Source organism: Pristis pectinata, chromosome 13 (genome assembly GCF_009764475.1).
Source record: "Pristis pectinata isolate sPriPec2 chromosome 13, sPriPec2.1.pri, whole genome shotgun sequence".
Lineage (NCBI taxonomy): Eukaryota > Metazoa > Chordata > Chondrichthyes > Rhinopristiformes > Pristidae > Pristis > Pristis pectinata.
The window spans coordinates 21,315,668-21,328,123 of NC_067417.1; the positions used below are offsets into that span (position 1 = coordinate 21,315,668).

The 12,456-nt window shown below is 45.5% G+C and overlaps 1 protein-coding gene across 2 annotated transcripts in view; it reads left to right on the forward strand.

The window, feature by feature from the left end:
* Window positions 1–2,396: 2,396 nt before the first annotated feature.
* kars1 (lysyl-tRNA synthetase 1) overlaps window positions 2,397–12,456 on the forward strand; it is a 42,245-nt gene continuing 32,185 nt past the window's right edge. The window contains exons 1-2 of one of the 2 annotated variants that reach the window (XM_052028290.1): window positions 2,397–2,538; window positions 2,702–3,214. In XM_052028290.1, coding sequence (XP_051884250.1) covers window positions 2,883–3,214 — 332 coding nt within the window. In that variant the 5' untranslated portion in view covers window positions 2,397–2,538; window positions 2,702–2,882. Of the gene's footprint in view, window positions 2,539–2,701; window positions 3,215–8,280; window positions 8,468–12,456 lie in introns of those variants that run through there. The other variant, XM_052028289.1, reaches the window with a different exon arrangement.

Sequence of the window (12,456 nt, forward strand, 5' to 3'; positions counted from 1 at the left end):
CTTGGTGTAGCACCAGCATAATCAAAGACCACACCCACCCGGGACATTCTCTCTTCTCTCCTCTTCCATCAGGTAAAAGATACAGGAGCCTGAGGGCACGTACCATCAGACTTAAGGACAGCTTCTACCCCACTGTGATAAGACTATTGAATGGTTCCCTTATACAATGGGATGGACTCTGACCTCACGATCTACCTTGTTGTGACCTTGCACCTTATTGCACTGCACTTTCTCTGTAGCTGTGACACTTTACTCTGTACTGTTATTGTTTCTACCTGTACTACATCAATGCACTCTGTACTACTCAATGTAACTGCACTGTGCAATGAATTGACCTGTATGATCGGTTTGTAAGACAAGCTTTTCACTGTACCTCAGTACAAGTGACAATAACATACCAATACCTTCACTACTCTGTTTTCCACCATTTAGAAAGTACTCTGCTCTATCTATTTTAGATCCCAAGTGGATGAATTCACATTATCCTACATTCAATTTTGATTTGCTACAGTTTTGCCTGTTTGCTTAATCTATTAAAATATTTATAATTTAGTTCTGTATGTAGTTCAAAATATTCCTCATCTTTATGTCATTGGCAAACTCATACGTGGTTTGCTACTACATCATCCAAGTTGTTTGGAAATACAGGATATAGATGTATAACACTCATTCTGCCAGTTTGAGTGCTTTCCAACCATTCTTTCTGTCTCTTGCTCCTTTCACTATGTTTACTGGGAAGTCACTTACAAGAACTGGTCTCATTGTTTGAGAAATGTAAATACTTCCATCCTACGATATCTTTGCAGCCATCTTTCGTTCCCCTTCCTGTGTTGGCAGCAATCTGGAACAAAATTTCAGCCTGTGATCAGGGAGCTAAACAGAACAATGCAACATCAGTTGTTACGTGTGACCAGGCACCCAAAACTTGATACTGACATCCAAAATGCCAGTTTGGATTCAAGAGATGTCCAGGGCTTGTACTCACTCCACCAGTAACATGCACAAAAGTGATGATATCTTCATTAGTCACACATACACTGAAACACACAGTGAAATGCATCTTTTGCCTAGAGTGTTCTGGGGGCAGCCCGCAAGTATCGCCACGCTTCTGGCTCCAACATAGCTGCGGATGTAAAACAGTTGCAAGACTGGTTTTACATAATATGTCATTTTCTATATCTGAAGTCCAGCCAACATGCTAAAATGTTAAATTGAATGAAAGAATTATTGCTTCAATGTTACATTAAAGGGATTAAATGGGATTTTAAATGGTATTATAAAATAGCTGTATTTTTTATGACTGCTTGTACATTTGTACATTTTGGTGATTTCCTGCATTTAATTAAAATTTTAATACACAAGACTAACCAGGTCACTTACAAATTTTTTTGTTATATAGAATCCATCTTTGGCAGTCCCTAGCAATTCAAAATGACTTAGAGTTGAGCACATAATCAAGACTGACGTTCCCAGTGCAGCATTGAGTGGGTGCTGCATTGCCAAAGATGTGTACAAAATATTATGTCAAAGAATGTTGGAAGTCTCATTTGGCTGGCAGTGAGAGGGACCCTCCCTGTCAGATCCTTCCTACACAGTCAACATCTCACCTGCAACACATGCTGCTCTTGAGACAGCCATAATAAGAATGAGACCTTCACCTACCTCTTTGTGGACTGCTAGAACAGGGAGGAGAAAACCAGGAAGGGAATGGCAAGTGCTAGAAGAGGTAGGAGATAGTGGAGGAGTTGCAGAAAGAAGCAAGACTGAGCTGGAAAGCCTCCTTCTATCTGTATTTGACATTCACAAGTAATATTGGTAACCTCAACTCTGCATGTCAATTCACCTCACAGTCTCTATTTCTTTACCATTACACCAGTACTGATCATCCTTTTTAGGAACACAAAAATAATCCTCCAAGAAATACAAATTGAAATTCAATTTAATAAATTAATTTATTAAATAAAATTAAACTAATTAGTGGATAGCGACAGGTACAGTAGGTTGCTTCTTACTTTCCTCAGGGCGATTGTCCCTGTTCAAGCTTCCAGGAACTGTTGGAATCCTTCCTGGCAAAATAAATCCTGTAAAGTCCCTTATTGCTGATGGCAGCATATTAGCCACAAGGGTGTCACCAGCTAGGGGGGAGATGATGGGGTAATTCCTGTCAATCCAGTTTGGCAACCACCTTGCTACAAGAAGTAATTGCAATTGATTTATAAACATAATTACAGTATAACTCCAATAATTCAGCACACCCAATACTACAGATTCAGATTACCAAATTTTCCAGACGATTGGATGTTATTCAATAAAAATGCCCCAACACGTTTTAATTCACTTTTTCAATGAAGTTAATCAGTATTATGATAAATTTCCCGTTGACCGAGGTAATTTTTAAGGGACCGCGGGAAATGGGATCCTGGTCAGTTCAGACTGTGGGAATTGAGTCCCCAGTGAGTCACAAGGGAGCACGGGAAATGGGGCCCTGGGGCTCTGACAAGTTGCAAGGAGTGCATCAGACATTACTTGGTGAGCAAGGTACTGAATCATCAAAATTTTGAAATGATCAGATAGCCGATTATTGGAGTTTCTCTGGTATTTATAAATTATCCTCTGCTAGGTATATTTCTCTAATCAATTTGCACTGGTTGTATTGAGAGATGCCATTTCAGTTTGTTTCCTTTACCCTTTTAACTTTCAGACCAAGTTTTAACGACCAAGTTGCAACTTAAAAGCAATGAAAAACTTCTGATGCTGGAAATTTGAAATAAAAACTGAAAATCTTGGAGATAATCAACGGATCAGACAGCATCTGTGGAAGGAGAACGAGAGTCAACGTTTCATCAGCACAATTTGGCACCAGTGAAGTTCTATGGATATTAATGTATAACCAACCAACGGAAAAAGACCAGTTGTGGATTGCTCCAGCAAAATCTCAGCGCATCTCGGTTGCTGCAGGTCTTAGAGAAGCCTTGCAAATTAACGGGTTGATATTTATTTCATCGAAAAAAAACGGTAACATATTTAAAGCTAGATTAGTTTTGCTGCCAATAGGGGATTATTTTAAAAAACCCGGTTCCGCCCTCTCAGGCGGCGCCGCTGCTGAGCAAATGCGAAGCGAGGCGGAACTCGGCCTTTTGGCGGCTCTTACCAACATGGCGGACACGGCGGCAGAGGCGGCGGTAGCGGACGGAGACAATAAACTCAGCAAAAAGTAAGTAACTTCTCTACTCGTTGTGGCTGGCCCGTTAAAGTTAACAGCATATCGATCATCCCTCGGCACTAGGTTCTCCGTGGCTCCTCCCAACGATTAAAATTCGAACCCCAATGTCTCCTCATGGGCACATTTTACTGTGAGGGATTGCGTCAGGCAGTGCGGTACAGAGAGAGCATGCTGGGAGTTGTAGTTCCATTATGCTGTCCCGAGGAAGGAGTTGAGGCGTTTAGAACTACATATCCCACAATGCTCTCTGGTATGGCGGCTTCTCCCGCAGCTAAAATCTTTGCGTTCTCTTTAAAACCCCTGGTTTCGTTCTTCGTTTCAAATTGCCCTTGAGAAACCTTCTTGAACCTTGGTGGTGAAGGTGCTCTCACGCTGCTGTTAATTAGGGAGTTCCAATATTTAGATCTACCCATGGAAAAAAAAGTGTCAGGATAGTATTTGGTGGAATAAAAACAGAATGCTGGACAAATTCCTTGGGTCAGGAAGCATCTGTGCACAGGGACACAGAGTTAACCTTTCAGGTCGAAGATCCTCGGTCAGAACAATTGCTGCCTGACCTGCTGAGTGTTGTCCCCATTTTCTGTTTCATTTTTGACTTCCAACATCCGGAGTTTTACTTTAACATTTGGTGGAGTTCCCATGCGCCCGCTACTCTTGTTTTTCGTGGTGGTGGAAGCAGGATGGGGAAATGCTGTTTCCATTGTTTTCTCTTTTACTTTTGGATTTGCACCATTTGCATTTTTTTTAAAAAATCGTTGCTATTGCTTTATCCTGGATACTGTTTAGCTTCATGAGTGCTGTTGGAGCCGCACTGACGCGGGCAAGTGGGGTGTTTTCTATCACACTCTATATCTGTGCCCTGTAGGTGATGGAAAGATTTTTGGGGAGTCAGGTTGTGAGTAACTCACTAGTGGCTATCCAGCCCTTAATTACATCAGTATTTGGTATTGATTTATTATTGTCACTTGCACCGAGGTACAGTGGAAAAACTTGTCTTGCATACCGATCCTACAGGTCAATTCATTACACAGTGCAGTTACATTGAGTTTGTACGGGTAAAAACAATAACGGTACAAAGTGTCACAGCTACAGAGAAAGTGCAGTGGTATAAGGTGCAAGGTCACGACAAGGTAGATCGTGAGGTCAGAGACCAACTCATCGTATAAGGGAACCGTTCAATAGTCTTGTCACAGTGGGGTAGAAGCTGTCCTTAAGCCTAGTGGTACGTGCCTTCAAGAAATATGTAAAATTTTGGTGGTATTTCCAATATTCTTGCCTCAACTAACACTAAAACAAAAAGTAAATTTTCTTGTCATTCCTCTTTTTGTGGTCTTGCTTCAGCACTTCAGTTATGTATTAATAGTAAAATGTTTCAAGACCTTCAGGATAGGAAAACTTACAGGTACCAACTTTCACTTCTGCCATTGCCTTTACTTTCTAGCTCTGCAATTTTCTACCTGGGTCAGTAATGTACATTTAACTTATTGAGCTTTAAGTTAAGCTAGCTGTCAGATGGAGATGCATAAAACTGTTATTGTTTAATATGTGAATGCAGATATGAAGAAAGGACCTCTGTTACAATTAAGGTAATGATTGTTATTTAAACCTGATGACATAAAATTTGAAGGCATGGTGAACTGAAGAGGTTAGGAATGGTTTTCAAGTAGATTGGTGGAATTGTCTGATAGGCAGCAGATGAAAACTCAATGCTAAGAAATATAAAGTACTACTTTGGTAGGGAGAATGAGAAGAGGCAATATAAACTAGAGGGTGCTTTTCTAAAAAGGATATAAGAACAGAAAGATCTAGAGGTATATGTGCTTAGTTTGTTGAAAGTGGAAAAGCAGATTGAGTAAGTAGCTATATAAGTACAAGGATTCCTCATGTTTGTCAATAGAGATATAGAATACAAAACCAAGGAAATCATAATGAACCCTTTTTTGTTTTGAAAAACAAAAAAGCACCAGTTTAGAATATTGTTCAGTTTGCGGGTACCACACATAGAGATGGTGCAGAAGAGATTTATTAAAATGAATCCAGACACATTAGTTACATGGATAGACTAACAAAGCTTCCTTGACGAGAAGAGGTTGCAAGGGTATCTGATAAAAGGTTTTGAAATCATGAGAGGTATAGACAGAGTGGTAGATTTTAGAGAAACTGACTCCATTAGCAGGCAGTCAAGAAAGAGGGGAGATGGAATTAAGGTCACTGAGAAAAGAGTCAGAAGTGGTATAAGGAATTTTTCTTTCACCCAGTGAGTGGCTAGGGTCTGGAATGCAATGCAAGGGGGGATTAATGGAGGCAGGTTTCAGTGTAGCTCTCAGAAAGATAGTGAATAAGAATGTAAAATGAAAGAATTTGCAAGGTTGTGGGAAAGGATGGGTGAGTGGGGGTGACACACACAAAAAGTGCTGGAGGAACTCAGTGGGTCAAGCAGCATCGATAGATAGAAATAAACAGTCAACATTTTGGATTGAGACCCTTCATCAGGACTGGAGAGGAAGAGGGCAAAAGCTAGAATAAGAAGGGAGGGGGAGGAGCACGCAGGCAAGTGATAAGCAAGTCCAGGTGAGAGGGGAAAGGTGGGGGGGGGGGGGGGGGAGATACAAGGAGCTGAGAGGTGATAGGTGGAAGAGGCAAAGGGCTGAAGGAGGAGGAGTCTGGTAGAAGAGGGCAGTGGACCATGAAATAAAAGGAAGGAGGTAGGGAATAGATGGGCAGGGGAAGGGATGGGCAGGTCATGGGGGAGGAGGCCACAAGAATGAGGGAAGATTGGGGGGGGGGGGGGAAGGAAACAAAAAGATCGGGAGAAGAGAGGAGGGGTTACCGGTAGAGAAATTGATGTTGAGGCCGTCAGATTGGAGACTACCAAGGTGGAACATGAGGTGTTGTTCCTCCAACCAACGTCTGGCCTCAACATGGCAATAGAGGAGGCCATGGATAGACATATCAGCATGGAAGTGGGATGTGGAATTGAAGTGGATGGCCACCGGAGGATCCTTGCTTTTGCGGCAGAAGGAGTGAAGGTGCTTGACCAAGCAGTCACCCAATCTGCAATGTAGAGGAGGCCACACCGGGAGCAGCGGATGCAATAGATGACACCCTTGGATTCACAAGTGAAGCACTGCCTCACCTGGAAGGATTGTCTGGGACCCTGAATGGTAGTGAGGGAGGAGGTGTAGGGACAGGTGTAGCCATTAGTGCGGTTGCAGTGATAAGTGCCGGGAGGATCATCTGCAGGGAGGGACGAGTGGACAAGGGAGTTGCAGAGAGAGCGATCCCTACAGAAAGCAGAGAGTGGGGGGGGGGAGGGGAAGATGTGCCTAGTGCTGGGATCCCATTGGAAGTGGAAGAAGTTGCGGAGAATGATGTATTAGATGTGGAGGCTCATGGGGTGGTAGGTGAAGACAAGGGGAACCATGTCCCTGTTATGTTGGGGGGGGAATGGGGTGAGGGCAGACGTATGGGAAATGGAGGATATGCAGGTGAGGGCAGCATTGATAGTGATGGAAGGGAAATCCAGTTTACTGATAAAGGATATCAGATGTGCTGGAGTGGAAAGCTTCATCATGGGAACAGATGCAGCGGAGGAACTGGGAGAAAGGGATGGCATCCTTGCAAGTGACTAGGTGGGAAGAGGTGTAGTCAAGGTAACTGTGGGAGTCAGTGGGTTTGTATAAAATGTCTGTGGTTAATTCATCTCCGGAGACAGCTCATTTACCAGCACTTGGTCTGTAGCCTACTATGCATTGGCAATTCAAGTGCTTACTTAGGCGCTTCTTAAAGATAATGAGATTATCTGCTTCCAAAGCCTTCTCAGGCAGTGCGTTTCAGATTGCAATCACCATCTGAGTGAAAAAATTCTTCCTGAGATCGCCTCTAAACCCCTTATTTCACACCCTAATCATGTGCTCTCTTGTCTTAGATACCTCTGCCACGGGGGAATATTTCTTACTAACTACCCTATCTATTGTCTACCATAATTTTAAATACCTTTGTCAGGTTCCCTCTCGGCCTCCTCTGCTTCAAGGAAAACAAACCTAGTCTATCCAATTTCTCCTCCTAACTGAAGTATTTTATCCCAGTCAACGTCCTGGTGAATCTCCTCAGCACAATATCTCATGCAATCGTGTTCTTCCTATAGTGTGGTGACCAGAACTACAGACAAAATTCCAGCTATGGCATAACCAACGCTTTCTACTGTATGCTCTGAAATTTTCTTATTTATGGCTTCAGTTTGAATACTATGTCGATAGGGCTGGGTAGTCTAAATCTTTTTGTTATTTTGAATATTATGTTGAAAGATGCTGCCTCAAGACATGGTGTGATAGAGCTCCTTCTGGGAATTGAACATGACGAGGAGGCCAGCCTGTTCACAATGAGCTGCTAAAAGGGGGATGAAGAGATGGGGACTTACACCTATGCAGCCTTTATCTGTCTAGATTTTATATTCAGGAGTGATACCAATAGATTAAACAATACCTGCCCATTTGCCAACGATGCCAAGTTTCTTGCCCTTCTATTACTGACCATCACAACATTCTATTTTTAACATTTATGTTAAACCTGTCATCTGTGTACCTTAATCTTTTTTGGTGTTCCTATAAATTACAACATTAATGGTGAAAAGTTGGTGAGCTACAACTGAGGAGGCTGCCAATGGCCGCAATGGGGGATTGTGAGTAGCTTTGGGCCGAGAAGTTCTGGTTTCACGTTGCATGGTCTGGGCTGCAGCAGTCTGGATTGGCTGTCTAATGTGCACTAGGGCTCTATTTGAAGAGTAACCACTACTTACTCTTGGTAGTGGTTGGAGCACAAATGGTGTTAACTTGACAGAGGATCTGTTCTGTGGAGCCAATTTAGATAAATCTGAAACATTAACTTTGTTTTTCTTCGCACCTGAGTATTTCCAGCATTTTCTGTTTTTTTTACACTATTCTAACAGAAAACAATGCTTGAATCAAAGTTTAAAGGCTCACTTTACGGCACTTGGATTTAAGCAATCACTGATTTGAGCTTTAAAAGTCTGATACGATCTATCTTTCTTTTATTAGGTATTAAGTGCTTTGTAAATGAGACAAGACTGTGACAGTTCATTATGATGGCCAGAACCATGCATAGGCTTCTTGGGCTGCAGATAGCCGAAATCTGCAAGGTCAGGGGTCACTGGGGAAAGGTGCCAATGCACAGACTTACTTCCTTTACTGCTCTTTTCCAGAAGAGACTACATGATGAAAAAAGGTTGGTAATACTTTGTTTTATGTTTAGACATTCTTGTTCAAGTAGCCAACCTTTTTTCATCAGAAATGAATATTTAAATTGCCTTGAACATAATAGAAACCTCATTGGCATGATGTAGATAAGAAACTGTTTTGACACAGTGGAATCGATAATAGTGTATGGACTTCAGTTGCACTTTGCCTATGTAAGGCCTAATGACTTTTTGAAGAAAGCCCTCTAAACACTGACAGGTATATTATCACAAAGGCCCCCTTGTTAGTTTGAAGGGAAGAGAGAATACTTGGATCAGTAGTTGGAATAACAATACATTTTACAAATGGCTATTTAAAGTGCTGTTCATGTTTGTCCTATTTTTGAGTAAACAATCTTAACTAATGTATTCTATTTATTTTCAACAATAAGCATATTAACGTCATGTTTTATACAATATTTCATTTATCGATACACAATTCTAACAGTGATTATTTGACTATGGATGGTTACCACTGCAGTTTTTGGCTGTAACACATTATGGGTGGAGCACATATAGAAAAATTGGGAGGGGATGATTGCACACGAGTGGCAGTATTATGTATTTTCCTTTAAATGGAAGATAAATTAGGCAGCTATAGTTTGGAAGTTTGAATCTCCAGTTTTGACTTTTCATTTCTATATGTTCTGAACATGTGATATTTTACATTCTGAAATTGGAGCAATCTACTGTTGTGTTATTTCCTATTTAGTTTCATTTTCTGTTTCTATCACGTCCTCTAATTTTTCACTGTGTTCTGCAACTTTTTAATACTTCTTTGGAGGTAGTATTTAATATTATTTTGTAGCGGTTGCTACCGCGAAATAAAACAAGATGCTAGTCGGAGGATTGTCGAACAAGAACTGGTTTATCTTCCCACCTTGCGCGGGCCCTTTAAGGGAGACTGTTCCCGCCCAATCCAACCGGCAATGACGTAAGTACTACGTCATCAAGACTTTCCCGCGCGTGGGTTCTCCCCATCGCTCAGGAAAGACGAGGCCCGCCGCCATCTTGGGCCTCATCGCTCCGACGCCGCTCGACCCGACTGCTGAGCCGGTTCGACCAACTAAACGGTGAGTTGCCACACAACCCCCCCCCCCCAGAACCGGCGATACAGTCCCCAAGGTCCGCGGGCTGTGCCAGCTGCCGCTTAGGGGGCCGGCCTCTGCGTCGCAGCGTTGCAACCTCGACAGGTTGCTGCAGATCCAAATGGGCCGGTTTGAGGCGGTCTGCCGTGAAAACCTGTTCCCTGCCTCCAATGTCCAAAAGAAAGGTGGATCCATTATTCCTTATGACTCGGAACGGTCCCTCATATGGTCGTTGCAACGGCGCCCGAGGTGTGCCCCTGCGAACAAAAACAAACTTAGTCCCATAGATCCTTGGGCTGGCAGGATGGGGCTTGACCGTGCCGTGAGGTGGGAATCGGGGCCAAGTTGCCAAGCTTCTCGCGCAGTCTTTGTAGGACTGCTGGGGGTTGTTCCCCTTGGTCCCGAAGGGCAGGTATGAAATCCCCGGGGACAACTAGGGGTGCCCCGTACACAAGCTCAGCTGACAAAGTGCGGAGGTCTTCTTTGGGGGCAGTGCGTATGCCGAGCAGGACCCAAGGCAGCTCGTCAACCCAGTTAGGACCCTTCAGGTGGGCCATCAAGGCTGATTTCAGATGGTGGTGAAAATGTTCCACCAACCCGTTTGATTGAGGATGGTAGGCCGTGGTGGTGTGCAGCTGCGTCCCTAGCAGGTTTGCTAATGCAGTCCAGAGACTGGAAGTGAATTGGGTGCCTCTGTCTGAAGTGATGTGGGCCGGAACACCAAAACGTGAGACCCAAGTTGTGAGCAGCGCCCGGGCGCAGGAATCAGTTGTGATGTCAGTCAGGGGGGTTGCCTCAGGCCACCTCGTGAACCGGTCCACGATGGTAAGGAGGTACCGGGCTCCTCTTGAAACCGGCAGAGGGCCCACGAGGTCGACGTGTATGTGGTCAAACCTCCTACGGGTAGGCTCGAACTGCTGTGGCGGGACCTTGGTGTGTCGCTGGATTTTTTGACGTCTGGCAGTGCGGACAAGTCCGGGCCCACTCACTGACCTGTTTGCGCAGGCCATGCCAGACAAACTTGCTGGCGACCAGTTGGACAGTTGATCTGATGGACGGGTGTGCCAACCCATGTACCCAGTCAAAAATGCATCTCCGCCAGGCTGCAGGGACTATAGGGTGGGGCTGACCCGTCGCAAAGTAGGGTCCGCTGACCTGGACCAACCAAGAAATCTCGGAGCTGCAGGCCCGAGACTGCGGTTCTGTAGCTGGGCAGTTCGTCATCGGCCTGCTGTGCGTCAGCTAGGGCCGTGTAGTCGACACCCAAGGATAGGTTGTGGATGGTCGGTCTGGAAAGTGCATCAGCAACGACATTATCCTTTCCGGAGACATGTTGGATGTCAGTTGTGAATTCGGAAATGTAGGATAAATGTCTCTGCTGCCGAGCTGACCAGGGATCGGAGACTTTGGAGAAGGCAAAGGACAAAGGCTTATGATCGGTGAAAGTGGTGAAAGGCCTGCCTTCTAGAAAGTATCGGAAATGCCGGACCGCCAGATACAGTGCTAGAAGTTCCTGATCAAAAGCGCTGTACTTCAGTTCGGGCGGTCTAAGGTGCTTGCTGAAAAATGCCAAGGGTTGCCAGCGGCCTTCGAGTAGCTGTTCCAGTACCCCACCCACCGCGGTGTTGGACGCGTCTACCGTGAGGGCGGTTGGGACGTCAGTCCTAGGGTGTACAAGCATCGTGGCGTCTGCCAGGGTGTCTTTGGCCTTAACGAAAGCAGCCGCAGCCTCGTCAGTCCAGGTGATGTCCTTGCCCTTACCAGCCAGCAGCGAGAACAGAGGGCGCATGATATGGGCTGCTGCAGGGATGAACCGATGGTAAAAGTTGACCATCCCAAGGAATTCCTGTAGGCCTTTGACTGTGTCGGGGCGGGCAAAATGGCGGATAGTGTCCACCTTGCCAGGTAAGGGTGTTGCCCCGTCGCTGGTGATTTTGTGGCCGAGGAAATCGATAGTCAAGTCCGAATTAGCACTTGGACGGGTTGATCGTGAGGCCAAAATCGCGGAGGTGGGAATACAGCTGGCGGAGGTGGGAAAGGTGTTCCTGGCGGTTACGGCTGGTGATCAGTATGTCGTCTAAGTAAATGAACACGAAGTCCAGGTCTCGGCCTACCGCGTCCATCAGCCGCTGGAAGGTCTGTGCGGCGTTCTTAAGGCCGAACGGCATCCGAAGGAATTCGAACAGGCCGAATGGGGTGGTAATCGCAGTCTTGGGGACATCATCTGGATGGACTGGGATTTGGTGGTATCCCCGAATGAGGTCCACTTTGGAAAAGATGCGGGCCCCGTGTTAGCTCGCTGCGAAGTCCTGGATGTGAGGGATGGGATAGTGGTCCAGGGTGGTGGCGTCATTCAGCCTGCGGTAGTCGCCGCAGGGCCTCCACCCTCTGGTGGCTTTGGGGACCCTGTGCAGGGGGGAGGCCCAGGGGCTGTCTGACCTGTGAACAATCCCCAGCTCCTCCATGTGACGGAACTCTTCTGGAGGTAATCGTCGTGCTCGGGCATGAAGGGGTGGCCCTGTAGTAATGATGTGGTGTTGTACCCCGTGTTTGGGCCTAGAATTCGTAAACGAAGGTGCCAAAATTGATGGGAATTCGGCTAGGAGCTTGGCGAAATCGTCGCCAGAAAGGGAAATGGAGTCGAGGCGCGGGGCTGGTGTGCTGATTTCTCCCAGGGGGATAGGTCTGGAAGGTGCTAGAGTGGACTAACCGCTTCCCTCGCAGGTCGACTAACAGGTTGTGGGCCCGAAGGAAATCGGCCCCTAGGAGTGGTCGGGCGACGGTGGCAAGGGTAAAGGTCCAGGTAAAACGGCTGCCGCCGAATTGTAATTGAAGTGTACGGGTGCCGAAAGACCGTATCATTGTACCGTTGGCGGCATTGAGTAGAGGAC